The 24794-nt window shown below is 44.2% G+C and overlaps 1 protein-coding gene across 1 annotated transcript in view; it reads right to left on the bottom strand.

Moving 5' to 3' along the window:
• The window catches only part of LOC132819995 (sodium- and chloride-dependent neutral and basic amino acid transporter B(0+)-like), a 63851-nt gene that overhangs the window by 28166 nt on the left and 10891 nt on the right, over nucleotides 1-24794 (bottom strand). The window contains exons 2-4 of the mRNA XM_060831926.1: nucleotides 20620-20728; nucleotides 11923-12076; nucleotides 2885-3016 (exon numbers count right to left, since the gene is read on the bottom strand). Of these exons, the coding sequence (XP_060687909.1) occupies nucleotides 2885-3016; nucleotides 11923-12076; nucleotides 20620-20728 (395 nt within the window). The remainder of the gene's footprint in view (nucleotides 1-2884; nucleotides 3017-11922; nucleotides 12077-20619; nucleotides 20729-24794) is intronic.

Below are 24794 nucleotides of genomic sequence, written 5' to 3'. Positions count from 1 at the left end.
CTAAATATTTCGGGAAGCCAGTGAGAGTTTGCGCATTGACACTCATTGACAATACATACAATTGTTGATCTGCTGTCTCCACTGAGAGATGGTTTCTCATAGCCTGTACCATGGAACATTACTTGCTCAGGTGCATGTCATTGAGGCCATATAGTGGTTACATGGTAACACTAACTCCGGTGTTGATTTAGCTTTTATCTTGTATCACACTGCCTTCTCAGGACACATGATATTAAAGAGCTCCTGATTGCTTTCTACTCCCAACACAGAGTGTGAGATTAACATCATGTAAAGCCTGCTCATTTTCTAAAATTTGCCTTTCATTTGGTTGACTCTGAACCTCATCAATGTGGTTGCCTTGGTGCACCTTGGTAACAGTTTCCTTGTTGCTGATGATTTGTTATTACTCTATACTGTCATGTTGGTCGCTTGTGGTTTAATGTAAGGGCCTGACTTGGCTTTTGGAAACAGATTTCCTGCACATAGCCATGTCCCTTGATGCTACAGATATCAAAAAATAGAGCATGGACTTTGGAGAAGTGCAACAAACCACTGCTACTGGAGCTTTTGTTGGGTTTCTGTGCTTTACTGACCATTGCAATAGTATTGGTAGCACCTAAAGCATGTAATTGTTGCTGGCCTGCCACGACATCTTCATAGATCTGTCTACCCTCAAGTAATATGTCAAGACTGTGGCCCTTCTTATTGCACAAATGTTTCTTCCAACTGACTTTAATTCATGTGAATGTGATAATCAACTCATTAATATTCTCTGGCCGTTCCTCTTCAGTAAAGTCACACTCATGCCCTTTGCTTTGGCATCCTCCAACAAACTGGTGAATAGTCTCTTGAGGATTCTTGTCTATTTGAAATGATGTGGAGTCTGTTCATCCTGAAGTGAATTCTTATCTTGATCTGCTCTTCAAGATCTTTCCAAATCATATCCAGACTTTTCTGATCCACCCAGAAAAACTGTGCATGTTAATAATGTGAAGCTCCTCCTTGTCAAGTCATAAAATCCCTACGGAGTGGAAGCAGGCCATTCAGCTCATTGAGTCTGCATGACCCTCTGAACAGCATCCCATCCAGAACCAATCTCCTACCCTATCCCTGCAACTCTCCATTTCCCCTCGCTAATCCACCTAACCTACACATCCCTGGACGCTATCAGCAATTTAGCACAGCCAATCCACCAAACATGCATATCTTTGGACCGTGAGAGGAAACCCAAGCACCTGGTGGGACCCATCTGAAATGGGCAGAATGTGTAAACTCCACATAGACAGTTGCCTGAGGGTCAATTCAAACCCGGATCCCTGGCAATGTAAGGCCACTGTACCTCCCTGAGTTCTGACAAGATTTTTAAGAGTTCTTTTCATGGCCTCACCTAGACCTCGATCTGCAAAATAGAACTGCATGAAGTTTTGGAACAGTAAAATCAGTGAAGGTGTTGCTGGATGCCAAATCCACACCAGTTTTGTTGCTATCCATGAGTTGGCCTTTACAAAAACACCAGCTTTTGCTGTGTGTCTCTGATATTTTTGTCTCTCCAAATTATACTGCTCTTTCCTTAAGAACAAAGACGTTTGTAATTGTCATTATGTATTAACTTCCATCAACCGAGCTTTCTAGGATTCAAGTTTTCTGTAATGCACTGGCCTTTGTCATAGCTCAAGGGCATTCTTTAGCATTTTAATTTGTTTTTATTACCAAGGAAATCTTAGAAATGTATTTTATCTTGAAAGAATTTGCATCCTAATGAAAATTAGAAATATGTTCCATTGTTCTCGTGCTTAATGCTCCATCTACAGATGTGTACAATTGTCTGTACTCTGAAAAACTGATGCTGTTTAAGGATAACAAACTTCTCCCTATTCCAAACTGTCTGCTTCCAAAGTCATGCTGGACATCAATTTGTTTTCTAAATATGTACCTCTATGATGTCTTTAAGAGATAGTAACTGCTGTTGCTATGGTGTGAGTTTGCCTCCACCAGGGTGTTTTACCTGATGGGGCAATGCTTTTGTTATCTAACACAATGTCAGAAACTGGGCATGATATTGTGGTATTGGGCAACCCAACAGACATTCATTACATTGCTCAAGCATACACATTTCTGAGCTAGTAGTTTGCTATTAGTTTACAATAGTTGGGCATGTTACTAGTCAAGTTTCCTGGAGATGGTGGTATACTGGAGGAGTCACTGGCTTGGTAGTCAAGAAGCTCAGGTTAATGCTCAAGGGTCATGGGTTCAAATCTCACCACAGCAACTTGATACAATTTACAAGGGCAGCACAGTGGCTCAGTGGCTCGCTCTGCAGCCTCACAGCGCTAGGGACCTGAGTTTGATTCCGGCCTCGGACGACTGTCTGTGTGGAGTTTGCATAGTCTCCCTGTGTCTGTGTGGGTTTCCTCTAGGTGCTCTGGTTTCCTCCCACAAAACAAAGATGGGTTGGCCATGCTAAATTGTCTGTTGTGTTAGTCAGAGGGAAATGTATCTGGGTGGGTTACTCTTTAGAGGGTCAGTGTGGACTTGGTGGGCCCAAGGGCCTGTTTCTGCACTGTAGGGAATCTAATCTAATCATTCTTTAAATGATCCAAGGAAAAATTGACTCTGAAAAAACAATGAGATTTGGAGTCAACCATCCTGGTGAACTGAACACAATCACAATCACGCGCATTTAATGAATAAGAAACTAAACTAACATCAGTGTTAATCACTGACATATCTTGGTGTAACATAACAAAGTTTTCAAAGAGAATGACAGCAAGGCTCAGATACACTCTTATTTAATCACTCAATTATAACTAGTTTATTAATATGAATTAAACATTAAAATGCATTGAAATTGTTGCTGAGTTTTAATTATTCAATAATCTCTAACCTTGTAACATTGGTACAGATTTCCACACTGCAACAGGCCCGAGGCTGGCAAACTGTCCAAAGGAAGATTCCAAGAAAAATATTGGTATCCCAACAAAACCCAGCATGATTGAGTAGGGAATAAGAAATACACCTGGAAAATAGAATAAAAAGGTGAAACAGGGTCCATGGATGTGAATTCCCAACATACTCTGCAGTTTCAAGTGGATGGTAACAACAACTTTATACTAACAGAGAAACAGGCCTAATCTTTAGAATCTCTCCTCATAACCAAACCCCTAAAATCCAGGTTATCATTCTTGTAAAACCATGTTGTACTCCCTCCAAGGCCAATATATCCTCCCTTAGATGTAGTGCCCAGATCTTCCCACAGTACTTCAATTGTGGTCGAACCAGGGTTTTGTATATCTGCAGCCTACTGTCTACATCCTTGTATTCATGTCCTCGAGGTGTAAAAGCCAGATTCCATGAGCTTTCTTCATTATTTACTGTACCTGTTTGTGGTACTTTAAAGGTCCATGCACCTGAAGCCCCAAGTCTCTTTTGGCATCCATTGTGTTTAACTTGATGCCATCTAGGAAGTATCCAGGTCGATACTATATCGGTCAAAATGGATAACCACACACTTGCTTACATTGAACTTCATCTGCTACATTTTTGCCCAATTACTGAGTCTATCAAGAACCCTCTGCAATTTTATGCTGTTGACTACATTGTCTACAATGCCCCCTAACTTTGTGTCATCAGTATATTTGGATATATGATTTTCTATGTTATTATCCTAGTTGTCAATAAAAAATATGAATAATTGAGACCCTAACACAGATCCTTACGGGGACACCACTGGTCACATCCTGCAAATTTCAGGACCTACTCATTATCCTTATTTTCTGGCACCTGCCACTCAACCAATTTCTGAACTATATAAGTAATTTGCCCTCAATTCCATCAGCCTCTACCTTAGTTAATAAGCTCTTGTGTGCAATTTATCACATGCCACCTGAAGTCCATACAAACAACAACCATAGACATTCCCCTGTCCACTATCTTAGTCATGGCTTCAAAAAATTAAATGAGGTTTGTCAGGCATGACCTACTGTCCCTGATTAACTGAAGAAATTTGAAGTGCTCAGTTATTTTATCCTTAATTAGAGACACCAACCAGTGCCCCAGTACAGATGTTAGGCTAACTGATCTATAAATCCCTGATTTTCCTCTTTCGCCCCTGTTCTAAAGTGGAATAATGTCTGCAATTCTTCAGTCCAGTGGGACAACTCCTGTATTGAGGGAACATTGAAAGATTAGTAAGAGTAAGGTTCATTAGTAAGAGCAGAGTAGTAATCCCAGGATTGCTATTGGTGCCATTGTCTAGTGAAGCTAGGAATGGAGAGTGTGTGCAGCTAAACACGTGGCTGCAGAGCTGGTATAGGAGGGAGGGCATCAGGTATGTGGATCTTCTGCTGAAGGTGGGACCTGTACGGGTTGCACCTGATCTTGAGGGGAATCAATATCCTGGGCAGGAGGTTTGCTAGAGATCTTCGGGAGGGTTTAAACTAGTTTGGCAGAGGGATGGGAACTGGAACTATGGATCAAAGGATGTGGATGCTGGTGAACAGGCAGATACAGCATGCAGAGAGACTGTGAGGAAGGATAGGCAGTTGATAGGGCAAAGCTGCAGTCAGTGTGATGGGTCTATTTTAATGCAAGAAGTGTCAAGAATAAGGGTGATGAACTTAGAGCATGGAGCTACAATGGAGCATGGAGTTTCTTGAAGCTACAATGTTGTGGCTATTACGGAGGCTTTGATATCACAGGGGCAGGAATGGTTGCTGAATGTTCCGGGATTTAGATGTTCCAATAGGAATAGAGACGGAGGTAAAATAGATGGGTGGGTGGCATTGCTAATAAGGGACAGTATAATAGTTGGAGAAAGGAAGATTGTCGGGGATGGTTTGTCCACTGAGTCATTATAAGTGGAAGTCAGAAACAGGAAAGGAGCAGTCACTTTATTGGGAGTTTTCTATAGATACCCAATAGCAACAAAGGCATGGAGGAGCCGATTGTGAGGCAGATTTTGACAAGGTGCATACGTAACAGGCTTGTGTCGGGTGACTTCAACTTCCCTAATATTGACTGGAACCTCCTTAGCGCAAATAGTTTGGATGCAGCAGATTTTGTCAGGTGTGTCCAAGAAGGATTCCTGATTAAATATTTAGCTAGGCCAACCAAAGGGGAGGCCATTTGGATTTGGTGCTTGGTAATAAACCAAGCCAGGTGACAGATCTCTTGGTGGGAGAACATTTCTGTTATAGTGATCACAACTCCCTGACCTTTACTATAGTCATGGAGAGGGATAGGAGCAGATGGTATGAGAAAGCATTTAGTTGGGGAAGTGGGAAATTACAATGCTATTAGGCAGGAACCGTGAATCATAAATTGGGAGTAGATATTCTCAGGGAAATGTACAACAGAAATGTTGAGGTTGTTTATGGAGAACTTACAGCAAGTGCGGGTAGGGCCAATCAGGGATAGTGATGGGAACTTGTGCCTGGAGTTGGCATTTGGGGAGGTCGTTAATGAATATGTTGTATGAGTATTCACTAGGGAGAGGGACCTTATTGTTTGTGAGGACAGCGTGAAACAGACTGATATGCTCAAACAGGTTGATGTTAAGAAGGAGGAGATGCTGCAAATTTTGAAAAGCATGAGGATAGATAAGTCGCCTGAACCAGACGGGATATACCTAACTTTGCTGCAGGAAGCGAGGGAAGAGATTGCTGTGCCTAAAGTGTTATGACACAGAGGTGAACCTCTCTCTTCATTAAACCAAACACCCAGAGAAGCTCACCTCACCTCATATTTCCAATATTTCAAGAAAATAACATCAATTCATTCTTTAACTCTAAAAGGGAACATCAAGCAACAAATATTCACAAAACTAAGGCCCCTTTTCTCTTAACTGCTTAATACCTGCCTCCAATGCTATAATATACTGTTCCAATAAAACATTTATTAAAATTACATCAAATCAATTTCAAAACTTTTCAGTGGCTGTCATCTTTGGTGTCTTTCTTCTTCCGGCTGAAGACCTCACTGGATCATCTTCTTTCTTTTTACTGTTAAGATGTTTCGTATGAAAGGTACCTTTGATACAGAGTATTTCAATGTCTTGGGTCTCTCTCTCTCTCGATTGCAGTTGCTCTATCTGATTTTCAAAATGGCTGCCTTTTTCATTTTCCCCCAAAATTGGATCATCAGTTTGATGTTGGTAAAACAATAAATTCAAACTGGATTGGGTTTTAGTATCCTGAGGCATAATTTAAACTGTTTGTTTAAATTGGATTTGTTGCCAAAACAGCAAACAATTCAGGTTTCCATTTCACAGCCAAATGTTATATATTTTCAATTTTCCAGTACACTCAGACTGCTAGTTAAATCATATGACAGGTGCTTGTAAGCTCTCAGTGCAGAACAGCATTCACTCTTTCTTAAAGGTACAGGACATTACAACAGAAGTAATGATCTTCACATGCTCACTGGCTACTGGAGTAGTACCAGATGATTGGAGGGTGGCAAATGTCATTCCCTTGTTCAAAAAAGGGGAAATGGATAACCCTGGGAATTACAGACCAGTCAGTCTTACATTACTTGGTATTTGGATGATAGTAAAATGTAGGGTATGTAGGTTAGTTTGATCTTAGAATAGGATAAAAGGTCCGCGCAACATAGAGGGCTGAAGAGCCCGTACTGTTCTATGTTCTATCTGTGTATGACTGTGAGCGTGAGGAGTTAGAAGGGGAATAAAGTTATATGTTGATATTTGCCAGTTGTTCATCTGGGGTTGGAATACATTATCTCCTTATCTATTAATTTATTTATCAATCATAGATAGCAGTAGACAATCTTAAAGAATCACTGATTGATGATAAATTCAACCTTTACATTATAATATCAGTGTTTGGCACTTGTGCCTGGGAGATGATGTACAGGCTTTGTGGAGTTAGGGGTGAGTTACTTGCTGCAATATTCCTAAACTCTGACTTGCTCTTGTAACCAGAGTATGAGTCTAGTTCAGTTTCTGGTAAATGGTAACCCCAGGCTGTTGACAATGGGAGATTCAGTAATGGTCATGATAATGAATTTCACAAAATAATGGCTGGATTCTCTCTTGTTGGAGGGGGTCATTTCTGCCAATTGTGTGACATGAATGTGCTTGCCACTTGTTATCCCAAATCTGCATTTGAACATGGGCTGCTTCAGTATCTAAGCAATTGTGAATGGTGTTGAGGATTTGCAACCATGCACTTTCCTGGGGGCCAGAGAAGTGTTTGATCCTTGACACTCATTGATTCCAGTTTTGCTAGGGCTCCTGGATATCACACTCAGTCAACTGTGGCCTTGATGTCCACCGCTGTCACTATCTGGAGTAGAGTGGTGCTGGAAAAGCACAGCAGTTCAGGCAGCATCCGAGGAGCAGTAAAATCGACGTTTCGGGCAAAAGCCCTTCATCAGGCAGACAGCTGTATTCCTGATGAAGGGCGTTTGCCCGAAACGTCGATTTTACTGCTTCGCGGATGCTGCCTGAACTGCTGTGCTTTTCCAGCACCACTCTACTCCAGAATCTGGTTTCCAGTATCTGCAGCCATTGTTTTTGCCCAGGGCTGTCACTATCACCTCCTCTCTGGAATTCAGCTCTTTTGTCCATGTTAGAACCAAGGCTGTAATGAGGTCAGGAGCTGAGTGGTCCTGGCGGAATCCAAACTGGGCATCACCAAGCAGGTTATTGCTGAGCAGGTGCTGCTGGATAGCATTGTTGACGACACCTTCCATCACTTCACTGATCATCGACTGATGGGGTGTAATGGGCCGGGTTGGATTTGTCCAGCTTTTTTATGTATGCAGAGCATATCTGAGCAATTTTTACAATGATGAGTGGATGCTGATGTTGTAACTAAACTCGAAGAGCTTGGCTAGGGGTGCAGCAAGTTCTGGAGCACAGACGTTCAGTACTATTGCCAGAATGATGTCAAGGCCCATAGGTTTTGCAGTATCCAGTGCATTGAACTGTATTTTGTTATCTCATGGAGTGAATCAAATTGGCTGAAGGCTGGCATCTGTAATGTTGGGGACAAGTAGAGAACATTGAGATGGATCATCTGGGGACATTTGTGGAGCCTCCTCATCCAGTGAGTTGTTTAAATGTCTATCACCATTCATGATTGGATGTGGCAGGACAGCAGAGTCTGGTTCAGACTGATTGGTTGCTTAGCTCTATCACATGCTGCTTATTGTGTTTGGCATGCAGGTAGCCCTGTTTAGTAGCTTCACTAGCTTGACACCTCATGTTTAGGTATGTCTAGTGCTGATCCTGACTCCCCAAGTTCACTGTCCATTGAACTAGGCTGATCCCCGGCTTGATGGTAATGCTTGAGTGGGAGAGATGCTGGGCCATGAGTTTGCAGATTGTGCTGAAGCATGCTTCTGTTGCTGATGATGGCCCACAGTGTCTGTCCCATTTAGCTCAGTGATCGTCCAATACAACAGGATGGATGGTATTCTGAATGTGAAGGTGTAACTTCATCTCCACAAGGACTGTGCAGTATCACTCATACCAATACAGCCGGCAGATTGGTGACGATGAAGTCAAGTAAGTTTTTCCCTCCTATTGGTTCCCTCATCACCTACCACAAACCCAGTGTAGCAGCATTGAATTTCATCAGCTATTCCCTGGACCACTCTCCCAAACTGTCTAGATCCTTCTGCAGCCTCCCCACCTCCTCAGTACTACCTGCCTGTCCACCTAACTTCGTATCATCGGCGAACTTTGCCAGAATTCTCCCTGTCCCTTCATCCAGATCATTAATATAAAAAATGAACAGCTGTGGCCCCAACACTGAACCCTACAGGACCCCGCTTGTCACCAGCTGCCATTCCGAAAAAGAACCTTTTATCCCAACTCTCTGCCTTCTGTCAGACAGCCAATCCCCAACTTATGCCAGTAGCTTACCTTGAACACCAGGGGCCCTCACCTTACTCTGCAGCCTCCTGTGAGGCACCTTATCAAAGGCATTTTGGAAGTGTACATAGATGACATCCACTGGGTTTCCCTGGTCTAACCTACTTGTTACCTCTTCAAAGAATTCTAACAGGTTTGTCAGGCATGACCTTCCCTTACTAAATCCATGCTGACTTGTTCTAATCTGACCCTGCACTTCCAAGAATTTCGAAATTCTGTCCTTAACGATGGATTCTAGAATTTTACCTACAACCAAGGGTAGGCTCATCGGCCTATAATTTTCCATCTTCTGTCTTGATCCTTTCTTGAACAAGGGAGTTACAATAGCAATTTTCCAATCATCTGGAACTTTCCTGACTCCAGTGATGTTTGAAAGATCACATTCAGTGCCTCCGCTATTTCTACAACTCAATCCTCAGTCGATTGGCGAGGATGAAGTCAAGTATGTTTTTCACTCCTGTTGGTTTCCTCACCACCTACCACAGACCCAGTGTAGCAGTGAAGTTCTTTAGGACATAACCACCTTGATCAGTAGTGCTACTGCTGAGCCAGTCTTGATGGTCAATGTTGAAATCCCCCACCTAAAGGACATGTTGTGCCCTTGCCACCCTCAATGCTTCCTCCAAGTTTGTTCAGCATTGAGGACTACTGATTCATCAGCTGAGGGAGGATGGTATGTGATAATCAGCAGGACCTTTTTGCCCCCTTTTTAACCTGAAGCCATGAGACTTCAAGGGTCTGGCGTCAATTTTGCAGACTCCCAGGGCAACTCCCTCCTGACTGTTCACTAGCTAGATAGGATATCAGCTGGGCAGGAGGTCAGATTGACAGTAGAGGCCAGTGGTCAGTTCTGTCGAGGGTGTGGAGTCACAGACAGACAGGACAGGGAAGAAGGCTTTTGGCATACTGTCTTTCATCAGTCAGGGCACTGAGTATAAATGCTGGGAAGTTATGTTGCACTTGTACAGATTGTTGGTGAGGCCACATTTGGAGTGTTATGCTCAGTTTTGGTCTCCTTGCTAGAGGAAGGATGTTGTTAAACTGGGAAGAGTTCAGAAGAAATTAACAGGGATGGTGCCAGGATGCAATGGTCTGAGTTATCGGGAAAGGTTGAACAACCTAAGACTTTTTTCTTTAGAGCTGAAGAGATTGAGGAAGTTTGTTATAGAAATGTATAATATCATGATAGGCATGGATAGAGTGAATGCACTCTGTCTTTTTTCCAGAATTGGGGAATCGAGGACAGGAGGGCATCGGTTTAAGGTTAGAGGGGAAAGAATAAAAGGGACCCTGAGGGGGGACGTTTTGACGCAGAGGGTGGAATGCATCTGGAATGAGCTGCCAGCAGAAGGTTGATTACATTAACAACATCAAAAGGTATTTAGACAAGTACATAGATAGGAAAAGTTTAGAAGGAAATGGCTAAGTGCAGCGAAATGGGGTTAGCATGGATGGACAGTTTGGTAGGCATGGACCAATTTGGACCAAAGGGCTTGTCTCCGTGCTGTAGGACTCTATGACTCTATGTTAATGTTGGGTTGGGTTGGGTCACATTTGACTGATGCAAGGAGTTGCTAGGTAGATGTCAACTCAGATCTGATGGATGTGGGGGTTTAGAGCAGGTCTGGACATGGCAGGGGTGTTAGATTTAATAATCTAACTTTCCTGATTAATTATTTTACTTAAATTCATCAGTACCTTCTGAAATTTCCGATGTAAATAGAGACTTTTGGAGTGTTCGAAGAATTGGAGAATTGTCCAGTGGAAAATCCAGTTTCCTGGGCAATACCTTCAGAGTGTGCTAGAATGGGGATTCCACAGAATATTCATGGTGACTCATCGTCGACACCAAATAATGACTGGCCTGCGTAAAATCCTTGACTTTATATCATTATAATAAATGTCTGCTGGTTTCTCTGATAGCATGATATCCAGACTCAGTCTCTTATGTTATGGTGGATAATATATACGCATATATATACATTACTGGAGGCAAACTAAGATCAAAATGAAGATAAGTAATAACTGTAATCCAGGAGATAATGAAGTTCATTGATAACTCACTGTGAGATTGTAAAGTAGGTACAGCAACTTTGTTTTAGCTAGCACCTTATCAATGGGTATTCCTGATAAACCGACCAAAATTACGTGTTCAATATTGTGATCCATCATGATGTCCGTGTATTTCTGCTGTAAGTAAAGTCTAACAGTGATTCCACTAGCATGCTACAAAGACTGATTGAAACTTTATTCTTTTGTGTTTTCTATCCTTGTTTTAATCTTAACATCTGTCGATATTGCTGACAAGGACTTTATTATCTTAACTCCAAAGGAATCTTCCATAAAACTTGTAATGAATCAACCTATGCCTATTTAAACTGAAAATGTGGTCTACTCTGACTTGAACTAGACAAATGAAAAAGGGGCTACATGAGTTTTATTAATCTACTGTTTATTGAAAATGCTGGGAACAATCTGGGTCTTAATGACATTCTGTTGTGTTTCTAGAATTATTTCAGTTATAGGAATTTAGCAATATAAAGTATTTAAAGGTATAAAAGTATAATGCTTTTTACTCCTGATGAGAAATGGGCCACAGATTCAAACTACAACCTGTAATGAGACAATCTGATTTGCTCAAAAGTCACTTGAATTAATTTCAACCACCACTTTGCACTTTAGTATTTAACTGTGCCATGTCCAGACTGTAACATTTCTAACCCCTGCACAATTGCTAGGATGTCAGAAAACACACAAGACCAGGCTATAGTCCAGCAGGTTTATTTGAAATCAGAAGCTTCTGGGGTTCTGCTGCTTCATCAGGTGAAGGTTAAACCTGTTGGATCATAACCTGGAATTGTTGCATTCTGACTTTGCCTACTCCAGTCAAACACCGGCACCTCCACATCAATTGTTACGATGGGAAGCACTGACAAGAGCAATATCCAAGCCAACAGTCCTTAAAGATCATTGAAATGCTCCCTCTGCATTTCTATCCCCTTAATTCAAATTCCAGACAGTACCTCCTCCATTTTTGTAAGCCAGGAAAGGGAATCTCCAGACATTGCCTAGACCCACAGCACAGCCAATCATCGAGAGCAAGTAGTCAGTCTTCGAGGACCGGTTACCTCTCTTCACATTTTCATCATTTCTGTTCACTGTTGGATTGGCAGCACTCTTGGGGCAAAGAAAGGAATTGACTAAATTAGAAAGTAGAATTTCTCAATCTAAACTTAAGCACTTAGTTCAACTCTTCCCCACTGTAAAAACATTTCTTCATTCCCCAGTTAACAGCAATCACTTAGTAGTTTGGAAACAAGACGGGTGACTGCAGTTCACAAAAGCTAAAATCCCCAAAGAATCAGCACTTCTCAGGATTTTACATGAGTGTAATTTCATGTTTTGCTAAAATACTCACTGTATCTATTGGAGAGTGTGTTTCCTGTTCATTCTGTGAGAATTCAGATAAAGCCAACTCCCTCTGGTCCATCTTCAGACAGCCATGAATACTTTCTTCGCTTGCTCAGGAGCTGGATGTAAACCTTAAGGAGCAAATCTTGCCCGAAGATGTTCTATCTTTCCAAAATTCCAGGACTGTGATTAAGAACTGTTCAGCCTTTCACCAAGTAAATGACTGGTGAGAATGACAAGATGTGCCCAAAAGGGCAAGATCTAGTTGCTCAGGTCTGGGTGATGTCCACATTTCCTGACTATTTCTGATGCAATCTCCACACTAAAAATAATAGAATTTCAGGTTTGTTTCAGAATACTCAATGTCGGAATTTATCTATTTTGCATCACATATTTCTCACCAATGCTTTGAAATGAGGAGGTCACACAATATAGAAAGAGGCCATGGCATGAATCAGCGTCTGCAGCTTTCACCGTGGGGTGGCTGTTACTCTGCACTACCTCAATGTTTCCAATTGACCAGGAATCTCTCCTACTATCCCTGCCTGCCATACAATTATCAGAAAGATTCAAAGATTGACTATTGAGTGACCATTCAGATTGAGGCTGAATGCAGCGCCAATATTTTGAAGTCTTGAGATTTCAAAGGACTTTGTCAGAGTGAACCAGACACAGGGGATTTGCTGTTGGGAAAATTAAAAATCCCATTCAGTTCCCTCACAGTCAGCTGGGGCATCATGACCAGGGCCTCCAAGCCCTCCGTTTCTTCCTCTACCGATGTTCCCAACAGTACCCTTCCATCGACACTCTCATTCGTTTGGCCAAACTGGTCCTGACACTTAACAATTTCTCCTTCGAATCCTCCCACTTCCTCCAGACCAAAGGGGTAGCCATGGGCACCCGAATGGGCCCCAGCTATGCCTGTCTCTTTGTTGGCTACGTAGAACAGTCCATCTTCCGTAATTACACCAGCACCACTCCCCACCTCCTCCTCCGCTACATTGATGGCTGCATTGGCACCACCTCGTGCTCCCGCAAGGAGGTTGAGCAATTCAACAACTTCACCAAAACATTCCACCCTGATTTTAAATTTACCTGGACCATCTCTGACACCTCCCTCCCCTTCCTGGACCTCTCCATCTCCATTAATGACGACCAACTTGACACTGACATTATTTACAAACCTACCGACTTCCACAGCTACCTGGATTACACCTCTTCCCACCCTACCTCCTGCAAAAATGCCAGCCTGTATTTCCAATTCCTCCATCTCCGCCATATCTGCTCCCATGAGGACCAGTTCCACCACAGAACACAACAGATGGCCTCCTTCCAATTTCCCTTCCCACGTGGTTAATGATGCCCTCCAACGCATCTCGTCTACACCCCTCACCTCTGCCCTCAGACCCCACCCCTCCAACTGTAACAAGGACAGAACCCCTCTGGTGTTCACCTTCCACCCTACCAACCTTTGCATAAACCAAATCATCCAATGACATGTCCGCCACCTCCAAACGGACCCCACCACCAGGGATATATTTCTCTCCCCACCCCTTTCCGCCTTCCACAAAGACCATTTCCTCCGTGACTACCTGGTCAGGTCCACGCCCCCCTACAACCCACCCTCCCATGCTGGCACCTTCCCCTGCCACTGCAGGAATTGCAAAACCTGCGCCCACACCTCCTCCCTCACCTCCATCCAAGGCCCTAAAGGAGCCTTCCACATCCATCAAAGTTTTACCTGCACATCCACCAATATCATTTATTGTATCCATTGGTCCTCTCTATATTGGGAAGACTGACGCCTCCTTGCAGAGCACTTTAGGGAATATCTCTGGGACACCTGCACCAATCAACCCCACTGCCCTGTGACCCAACATTTCATCTCCCCCTCCCACTCTGCCAAGGACATGGACGTCCTGGGCCTCCTTCACCGCTGCTCCCTCACCACCCGATGCTTGGAGGAAGAATGCCTCATCTTCCGCCTCGGAACACTTCAACCCCAGGGCATTAATGTGGACTTCAACAGTTTCCTCATTTCTCCTTCCCCCACCTCACCCCAGTTCCAAATTTCCAGCTCAGCACTGTCCCCATGACTTGTCCTACCAGCCTAGCTTCTTTACAATCTATCCACTCGACCCTCCTCCCTGACCTATCACCTTCAACACCTCCCCCACTCACCTATTGTACTCTATGCTACTTTCTGCCCACCTCCACCCTTCTCTCATTTATCTCTCCAACCTTCAGGCACTCTGCCTGTATTACTGATGAAGGGCTTTTGCCTGAAACATCGATTTTACTGCTCCTCAGATGCTGCCTGAACTGCTGTGCTTTTACAACACCACTAATCCAGCATCAGAAATTTCACATGGTCTGACAAATCTCTATCAACAGAATACATATGTTGTATGTTTTTGGAGATATTTCCCTGGTGCCAGGATCAAGGATGTCTCAGAGAGGGTGCAAAATGTTCTCAAGGAGGAGGGGTACCAGCAAGAGGAAGGGGAAAGGTTGAGATTCTGAAGGGAGATTACAGAGAATTAGGCAGGAATTTAAAAAGGAGGTCCTCAAGAGTAGTAATATCTGCATTACTCCCAGTGTTATGAGCTAGTGAGAGCAGGAATAGGAGGATAGAGTAGATGAATGCATGGCTGAGGAGCCAGTGTATGGGAGAAGGATTCACATTTTTTTGGATCATTAGAATCTCCTTTGGGGTAGAAGTGACCTGTACAAGAAGGACGGATTGCACCTAATTTGGAAGGGGACTAATATACTGGCAGGGAAATTTGCTTGAGCTGCTCGGGAGGATTAAAACTAGTAAGGTGGGGATTAGTGGGGTGGGACCCAGGGAGATAGTAAGGAAAGAGATCGATCTGAGATGGTACAGTTGAGAATAGAAGCAAGTCAAACAGGGCAGGCAGGAACAAGATAGGAATAATAAATTAAACGGCATTTATTTCAATGCAAGGGGCCTGACAGGGAAGACAGCTGAACTCAGGGCATGATTAGGAATGTGCGTCTGGAACATCCTAGCAATTACAGAAACATGGCTCAGGGATGAGCAGGACTGGCAGCTTAATGTTCCAGGATACAAATGCTACAGGAAGGATAGAAAGGGAGGCGAGAGAGGAGGGGGAGTGGCATTTGTGATAAGGGAGGATATTCCTGGAAATATATCCAGGGAAGTTATTTAGGTGGAACTGAGAAATAAGAAAAGGATGATTACCTTATTGGGATTGTATTATAGACCTCCTAATAGTCAAAGAGAAATTGAGAAACAAACTTGCAAGGAGATCTCAGTTTTCTGCAAAAATAATAGGGTGGCTATGGTCGGGGATCTTAACTTTCCAAACGTGGACTGGGACTGCCATAGTGTTAAGGGTTTAGATGGAGAGGAATTTGTTAAGCGCATTACAAGAAAATTTTCTGATTCAGTATGTGGATGTACCTACTAGGGAAGGTGCAAAACTTGATCTACTCTTGGGAAATAAGGCAGGGCAGGTGACTGAGGTGTCAGTGGGGGAGCACTTTGGGGCCAGTGACCATAATTCTATTAGATTTAAAACTGTGATGGAAAAGGATAGATCAGATCTAAAAGTTGAATTTTTAAATTGGAAAAAGGCCAATTTTGACAGTATTAGGCAAGAACTTTCAAAAGCTGATTGGGGGTAGATGTTCGCAGGTAAAGGGACGGCTGGAAAATGGGAAGCCTTCAGAAATGAGATAATGAGAATCCAGAGAAAGTATATTCCTGTTAGGGTGAAAGGAAAGGCTGGTGGTATAGGGAATGCTGGATTACTAACGAAATTGCGGACTTGGTTAAGAAAAAGAAGGAAGCATATGTAAGGTATAGACAGGATAGATCGAGTGAATCCTAAGAAGAGTATAAAGGCAGTAGGAGTATACTTAAAAGGGAAAGCAGGAGGGTAAAAAGGGGACAGGAAATAGCTTTGGCAAATAGAATTCAGGAGAATCCAAAGGGTTTTTACAAATACATTAAGGACAAAAGGGTAACAAGGGAGAGAGTAGGGCCCCTCAAAGATCAGCAAGGCGGCCAGTGAGCCTGAAGTCGGTGGTGGGCAAGTTGTTGGAGAGAATCCTGAGGCACAGGATATACATGTATTTGGAAAGGCAAGGACTAATTAGGGATAGTCAGCATGATTTTATGCGTGGGAAATCATGTCTCACAAACTTGATTGAGTTGTTTGAAGAAGTAACAAAGAGGATTGATGCGGGTAGAATGGTAGATGTGATCTATATGAACTTCAGTACGGTGTTCGACAAAGTTCCCCATGGAGACTGGTTAGCAAGGTCAGATCTCATGGAATACAGGGAGAACTAGCCATTTGGATATGGAACTGTTTCAAAGGTAGAAGACAGAGGGTGGTGGTGGAGGGTTGTTTTTCAGTCTGGAGGCCTATGACCAGTGGAGTGCCACAATGATCGGTGCTGGGTCCTCTACTTATTGTCATTTACATAAATGATTTGGATGCGAGCATAAGAGGTCTAGTTAGTAAGTTTGCAGATGACACCAAAATTGGAGGTGTAGTGGACAAAGAAGAAGGTTACCTCAGATTACAACAGGATCTTGACCAGATGGGCCAATGGGCTGAGAAGTGGCAGATGGAATTTAATTCAGATAAATGCGAAGTGCTGCATTTTGGGAGGCCAAATCTTAGCAGGACTTATACACTTAATGGTAAGGTCCTAGGGAGTGTTGCTGAACAAAGAGATCTTGGAGTGCAGGTTCATAGCTCCTTGAAAGTGGAGTCGCAGGTCGATAGGATAGTGAAGAAGACATTTGGTATGCCTTCCTTTATTGATCCGAGTATTGAGTACAGGAGTTGGGAGCCCATGTTGCTGCTGCACAGGACATTGATTAGGCCACTGTTGGAATATTGCATGCAATTCTGGTCTCCTTCATATCGGAAAGATGTTGTGAAACTTGAAAGGGTTCACAAATGACTTACAAGGATGTTGCCAGGTTTGGAGGATTTGAGCTATAGGGAGAGGCTGAACAGGCTGGGGCTGTTTTCCCTGGAGCATCAGAGGCTGAGGGGTGACCTTTTAGAGATTTACAAAATTATGAGGGGCATGGATAAGATAAATAGACAAAGTCTTTTCCCTGGGATGTGGGAGTCCAGAACTAGAGGGCATAGGTTTAGGGTGAGAGGGGAAAGATATAAAAGAGACCTAAGGGGCAACTTTTTCACACAGAGGGTGGTACATGTATGGAATGAGCTACCAGAGGAAGTGATGGAGGCTGGTACAACATTTAAAAGGTATTTGGATGGGTGTATGAATAGGAAGTGTTTGGAGGTTCGGGCGCTTGCAGGTGGGACTAGATTGGATTAGGATATCTGGTTGGCATGGACGAGTTGGACCGCAGGTTCTGTTTCTATGCTGGACATCTCTATGACTCAATGACTCTCGGTGTTCCTGCTATAATGTGCGTTTTGTCATTGCGGTTTGGCTACAATGTGATTAATTAATTATGGGTGATGTTTGGATAATGCGAAGTTTCTCTTGAGCAGATTTTCTGTAGCAATCTACAACACAATTCTCTGTAATAACTTCAATAGCACGATTTTCTGTAGTGCAGAGTTGCAGAAGAACGCAACGGCTGCATTACAGCAAAACAACCTGTATCTAGATGCATCTGCTCCAAGCTCAGCGAGGTTACTCTCGTTTTTAAAATTATTTCACAAGATGTTAGCATCTTCACATTGGTTGCCCATTCTGGATTACCCTGATAATGAGTGACCTGTTGACCCAGGAGGACCTGTTAACTAACAAAAGATAGTTAACTGTTGATCGCAATGCTGTGCAGTCACACGTAGGCCAGACCTAGCAATCATGAGAAGTATTGTTTGACAATGACTCTGGTGAAGCAGGTAGGTGTCTGCAATAACTGATGGTTGTTTTATGGCATCATTCAATTCCAGATTCTATTAATCACATGGAAACCTCACAAACCATTGTGATGAAATATGGAGATGTGGGCACCATGGTGGTTCAGTGGTTAGCACTGTTGCCTCACTCACCAGGAACTCAGGTTTGATTCCAGCCTTGGCTGACTGTCTCTGAGGAGTTTGCACATTTTCCCCGTGTCTGTGCGAGTTTCCTCTGGGTGCTCTGGTTTCCTGCAACAATCCAAGCAAGCTAGATGAATTGGCCATGCTATAAATTGCCCGTAGTGTTCAGGGATGTATAGGCTAGGTGCATGAGTCAGGGGTAAATATAGGATAAATGGGTAGGGGAATGGGTCTGGTTGGGCTACTCTTTGGAGATTCGATGTGGACTTGTTGGGCCAAAGGGCCTGTTTCCATACTGTATGGATGCTACAATTCTATGGCTCACAGCTTTTGGCAGTGTTGGGTACTTGTTTCCCTGATAATAGGAATAACCAGACAGGGAACTGCACAATGCCTTCGTGAAGTCTTTATTGCAGAAGTATGGCGTTAATGGTACATAGCAAGATGATGCAAAGCACATCTGTCTGTGTTTTGCTCACATTCTTATACATTATTTCTTCATTCTATGCTCTCCCTTTACCCAATCCTCAGCCTCCACTTACTCTGAGTACTTCTAACCAATCACATCTTACATGTCCAATCACAAAATGTTTCTCTATGTCCTGCGATTATCTGCTAAGTTAAGCATGACCAAAATTTACTCATCAACACAACTTGTTCTGATTGTGATTGCCAGATGTTTCCTTTACAGGGTACTCGATATTTTGTTTGTCAACTGTACTGTTATAGTTAGCAACTGAGCGAATTTAAAATTCTCATAAAGTTATAGAGCACGGAAACAGACCCTTTGATCCAACTCATCCATGCTAACTATGTTTCCCAAACTAAACTAGTTCCACTTGCCTGCGTTTGGCCCTTTTGATTCCAATCACATTGTACATTATGAATCATTACCCATATGCAGCAGTCAGTAATCGCTTCTTCTGATGTCGTAACTTAGGAGGGTTAAGGGCACGAGTAAAACAACATTTGATACATACATATAAAGCAAGAATAACAACAAGAAAGATGTTAATCTCCTGGAGGATAGATGTTTCAAGTGATCCTGACCAGTTGTAGCCCAATTCTATATGGTACTTGAAAGGAGTTGTCTAAGTTTGTCGACCTCCTTGTGAATATGAGCAGCTGAATTTATGATCTCTTCAGAATTGGCCAGAATGTAGGTACAACACTCTTTTCCTACGTGGGCACAGGTCCGTCCTTTCTCAGATAGTAGCCAATCCAGAGCCATTTTGTAATTTTGTAATGTTCTTGTTCGAATAGCAACCATTTCTACATTACTCTTATCAAGGGCTTGGGAGGTGTCATGAACTACTTGTTCCAATATGGAATAGAGTAATTGAATCTCAGAAAAGGATTTATATGCAGCATATGGCCAATACCAAAGGTCAAAGAACTTGTCTATCTTAGAGTTGCAATGTTTATGGAGAATAAGGGATGAAAGGTAGAGTACGACACATAAAAGGGACTAAAAAAGCTAAATAAACAGAAACCAGATCATGACAGAGGTAACCACGTGTAAGCCTTATGTCCGCAAACAAAAAAAAAGTACCATTGCACAGGATAAACTGAGTTATATAGTTCGGGAGCCAGGTGTGGTCAAAAGTTTCTGCTGATGTGAGATAATAAAATAAGTTTAGATGGAAGACAAGCATCAGATGTGCCATTAAAATATTAGGTACAATTACTCTGACCTGCAAACCAACCCTTCGGCTTAAATCAAGTGCGACAAATAGAACATAACGGTTTTCCCACCATTGATGTATTAGTGATGGTGATACGGACGGTATTAAATTGAGGTTGATACCAGCATTCAAATGCCGAAAAACTGTACCCTGTCAATTCCCACATACCTCTGGTGCCATTAATTTCCACCCAATATATCCCTTTCTCTGTGGAAGATGTGGCAGCCATGTGGGATTCGTTCTGGAGAGTGACCCATTCAGCCACTGCAGATACATTAAAAGGCATGGGTCTAAGGGGATACCGTCCTTTGAATGTATGGGAATATGAGAGCAAACCCAACAGCTGGAGACATTCGTATGTCCAGGATAAACATAAGACATGCACAAAAAAGTATTCGCATACGACTTGTGCCTGACAGTGCATGTTCATGTGACCCAAGAGATCAAAACAATTACGAGTTCCAAAAATAAAAACTTTGTCACAATGGGGCAGGGGTGTTAGCCCTTTTCACATGTGATGCATGAATCCAAGTCTTCCTGCCCTGCATATTCATGGCTGAAGGTGATAGGAGAAGAACTTGATACCGACCTTCCCACTTGGCACCCAACGGTTCTTTGTGTACTTTCTTAACGTAGGCCCACTTGCCGGGAATGATGTCGTGAACACCTTTAGGGGAATCTCCTCAAGCTGCTGACACCTGTTGGGAAGCAAAATGAACAGAATCGGTTAGATCCTGAAATACTTTAACAATGAATCACTCAATAGTTGACAATCTGCTGTTCTAAGATCAATTGTACCAGGTAAAGACATGAGTCTACCAGTTATCACCTCAGAAGGGCTCATACCTGTGGTTTAATTAGGGATAGCTCAAATGCTACATCATACCAGAGGCAGAGCTTGAGGCCAAGGCAATCCTTCCTGATGATAGTTAGCCGAGTGTTGGTTCAGAATCCGATTTGTATGTTCCACCTGTCGCAGTGACTGAGGGTGGTTAGGCCAATGCAATTCCCACTTAATACTCAGCAGTCTCTACACTTCCTGGCACAATGCATCTACAAATTGAGTCTCTTGGTCCAAATCTATACAAATCTATCCATCGGGGAATGTATTCCTTACAGAGGGCTGTAGTGGTATGATTGGACGTGGCTTGCCGAGTGGGAGATGCTTCCACCCAGCTTGACAATTTGTTAAGAGTGACTCAAACCTCGAAATATCCTTGACATTTTGGTCGGGATATCTAAGAAGATGTTGGAAGAGCCCAGCAGGTGCCAGAGGTCTCAATTGTGCAATCACTGTGGTTGGTCCAGGATTATTTTTGCATGTTGCGCAACGATTTGCCACAAATAGCGTATGTTACTTGAATCCTGTTCCTCACTAACTCTTTTAGAGCCTTGCCATCATCTGTAATGGAAACAAATGTCTCCACCAATAAATTTTCTGTGCCAGAAATGTCATTAGTATTCGTGGTGTTCTTTTTATTTTTTCCCTTTCTTTTGTTTTTTTTTAACCCCCACACTACCGCCTAACTGCGGTAGTGCTTATTTTTGCCCCTGCACCCATGGTGTGTGTATGCAATTGTGAGACACAGTAAGATACACAAGTTGCACAAATCTTTATTTAATTTCCACCACCAGGAAGAAAGGAAACACCCGAATGGCCTGTGACAAGCAGTGCCCTTCACATCAAAGGGCAATGCTGTGTGATCAAACAGTGAAGGGGAGGACAGGGACTAAATCAAAACAGAGTTGGAGGGGGAAATGATGCACCCCACTCCCTGCGGCGCCCACCTCTCCCTGAACAACTCCAGGGTGTTGGTGGACACCGCGTGCTCCTTCTTCAAGGACACCTGGGCCCTAACGTAACCGATGAAGAAGGGCAGGCAGTCGGCCCTAACGACCCCCTCCACGGCCTGTTGCCTGGACCTGTTTATGGCCAGTTTGGCCAGGCCCAGGAGCAGACCCACGAGGAGGTCTTCAGACCTGCCCTCCCTCCTCCGCACCGGGTGTCCGAAGATCAGGATCGTGGGACTGAAGTGCAACCAAAAGCAGAGGAGGAGGTTTTTCAGAAAATCAAAAAGGGAGTTCAAACGCCCACACCCAATATACACATGGTCCACGGACTCCACAGCGCCACAGAACAAACAGTTGGGCTGGGAGTCCATGAACCACTGCAAACTGCGGTTGCAGGGGACTGCTGCATGCAGCACCCTCCACCCCAGATCCCTGAGAGAAAGGGGGAGGACTCCCGCGTAAAGGGCCCTCCACTGGGGATCCCCACCGTCCGGTGGCAAATGGGCACGCCAGGGCATGTCCGGACGGTGGATGAGGGAAGAGGTGGACGGTGTGCAGCAGCAGTCGATACAAGGCCCGCCTTTTCACCCCCTGAAAAGAAACAAAATTAAAATTCCGGAGGTGGCTCAGGTTGTGGGGCACAGGCTCCCGCGGGAAGTACGGGACCTTGGGGCCAATGCGAAATTCCGTCCGGGCTGGGGTGAGCACGGACGGGATCCCACCGCACACCTGAGCATCCTCCAACTGGTGCACTACGTCGGGCCCGAGCACCGACGTTTTAAGGCGTCGGATGGCGGTGGCCACGTACCGGACATCTACCGCTGCCCTGCTCGCTATGTTTGTGGCAATGTCCAGCCCAGGCCCCCGGCACGCAGCTCGTCCCCAACCCTGGTCACCCTCGTCGCCACGGCCCTCCCCTTCGACAGCCACTCGAACCCACGAGCACGGAGGTGCGGATTCCCGAGCAATTTCTCCCTGACGACAGCCGCTACTCCTGCCGGAGGGTAGGCCCGGCGCGATTCGACCATGTTCCAGACAGTGATCAGGTCCTGGTAAAAGACAGGCAGCACCTTGAGGGCGACCTCCAAACTGCCACGGTCGACAAACAGGAGCTGCGTGTCGTAGTTGAGGTTACGCACCTGCGGAAAAAATACGTCGCCAGGGCTCACCACCTAGGAGGAGGCTCGACGTAAAGGTATCGCTGCAAGGTCTGAAGGAGGAAGGTCGCGACCTGGGTGCGGACGCACACTAGCGACTGACTGCCCTCCTCAATAGGGAGACTCAGAACCTGCGCAGCGACCCAGTGCATCTTTTTGTCCCAGAAGAAGTCGACCAACGTTCTCTGGATTCAGCGACAAAGCCAGGAGGAGGGACCAAAGTGACCAGCTGGTACCACAGCATGGCGGCCCCCAGCTGGTTTATGACCAGCACTCGGCTCCTGTAAGATAGCACTCAGAGCAGTCCTGTCCAGCGGCCTAGGCGAGCCGAGACTTTGGCCTCCAGCTCCTAGTATTCGTGGTGTTACCGGTTTATTGGTCTCTCAGCCTTCAAACACCATTAACCACACAATTTCAGTCCTACTTCAATCCATGCCCACTTTTCTTCCCATGAACACTGTCCCTTCATTGTCTTTAAATCTTGTCACTTGCGACTAAAGTCTGCAATTTAGTTATTACTGTCTCTTGTCAGCCATTACCTCCAGAGGCTGCCTTTCTAGCAGCTTCAAAAACAGCGAGAATTCCATGGGATTTTCTTTATTATGGACTTTACAGTTTAAAATGCAGACTTCTTGTGGTAATTGTACGGCATTTCAGAGATTATGAGCTTCACCCCCAATTCTAATTGGGGTTCCTGCAGCTGAGAGCACTTTGCTGTGCTGAAGTGCTCGCTGACAGACCTCCTTGGACTATGACTTCATGCAGGCTAGTAACAGCCCAGCTGGCGTTCTGAGTACCATTCTCAACAAACAAAGATATGTCTATGAAGATAACTCAATCTGGATTCTGCAAGGGTTCCTTAGCCACCTGAGCTGCTGCAGAATTTCCGCACAATCATGTTCGCCTTTGACCTAATCAGTCTCTTCCCCTCCTCCTCCTCCCCACCCTCCCAACTCTCCCCCCAACCCCCCCCGTCCCCTCCCACCAATTGGTTCTGGGGGGTTGGGAGCAAAATTGGACTGAACTGGCGGCAACAAGGTGGAGGTTGGGAGCTTCCAAGAGGGTGTGAGGCCTGATTCATAGACAACATGGCAAGGACTGTGTGAGGCACTTCACAATCAGTTTCTAATTCAATACAGGATGCTGTGGCTATTAGCACCTTGGAGGTACCTTTCGTAGCTCTCAAACGGCTACCCCATCCCAGCGCCACTGGGTCCAACCGAGCATAACACAATAGTAGCGAATGGGCCAATGTCTGTCACTGTATTCCTGGGGCAGTACAGCTTTCATATAACTGTCCTTTTTCATGGACATGAAGAGTGAAAAGGTCTCCTGTTATTTGGGATACCAAAGCTGAGGCTGAGCACACAGCAGATTTTAATTTTTGGAAGGCAGAATGCTACTTTGGGGTCAGTCTGCTTGGATTCACTCTTTTCTTTCAGGAGATCATTCAGTGGCGGAGCTAGATGTGCGCAACTACCAATCCATTTTCACTTGAAATTACAATGACCTAGAAAAGATCTGAATTCCCGAATAGTAGTGGGTTATTTGGCTGTTCAAGTAACGGCTGTCCAGTCCTGCCTTATTTCATGTTTCCCTGCTGAAATGTTTTGTCCCAGGTATTCTACCTCTTCTTGGGCGATTTGCACCTTCTTCAGGTTTGCCTTAAAGAGTACAAACGATCAAGGAGAATGCTTAAAACTGCCCTATGCTGTTCCTTAGTCTGGAATGCTATTTGAATATCACCCATATACTGAATCATTGTGGATGTTATCAGAGGCAATTCCCACAAATGATCTTGCAAGGCCATGTGGAA

Source organism: Hemiscyllium ocellatum, chromosome 11 (genome assembly GCF_020745735.1).
Source record: "Hemiscyllium ocellatum isolate sHemOce1 chromosome 11, sHemOce1.pat.X.cur, whole genome shotgun sequence".
NCBI lineage: Eukaryota > Metazoa > Chordata > Chondrichthyes > Orectolobiformes > Hemiscylliidae > Hemiscyllium > Hemiscyllium ocellatum.
The sequence above is the reverse complement of the archived record's forward strand: the minus strand, read 5'-3'. Positions and strand labels throughout refer to the sequence as shown.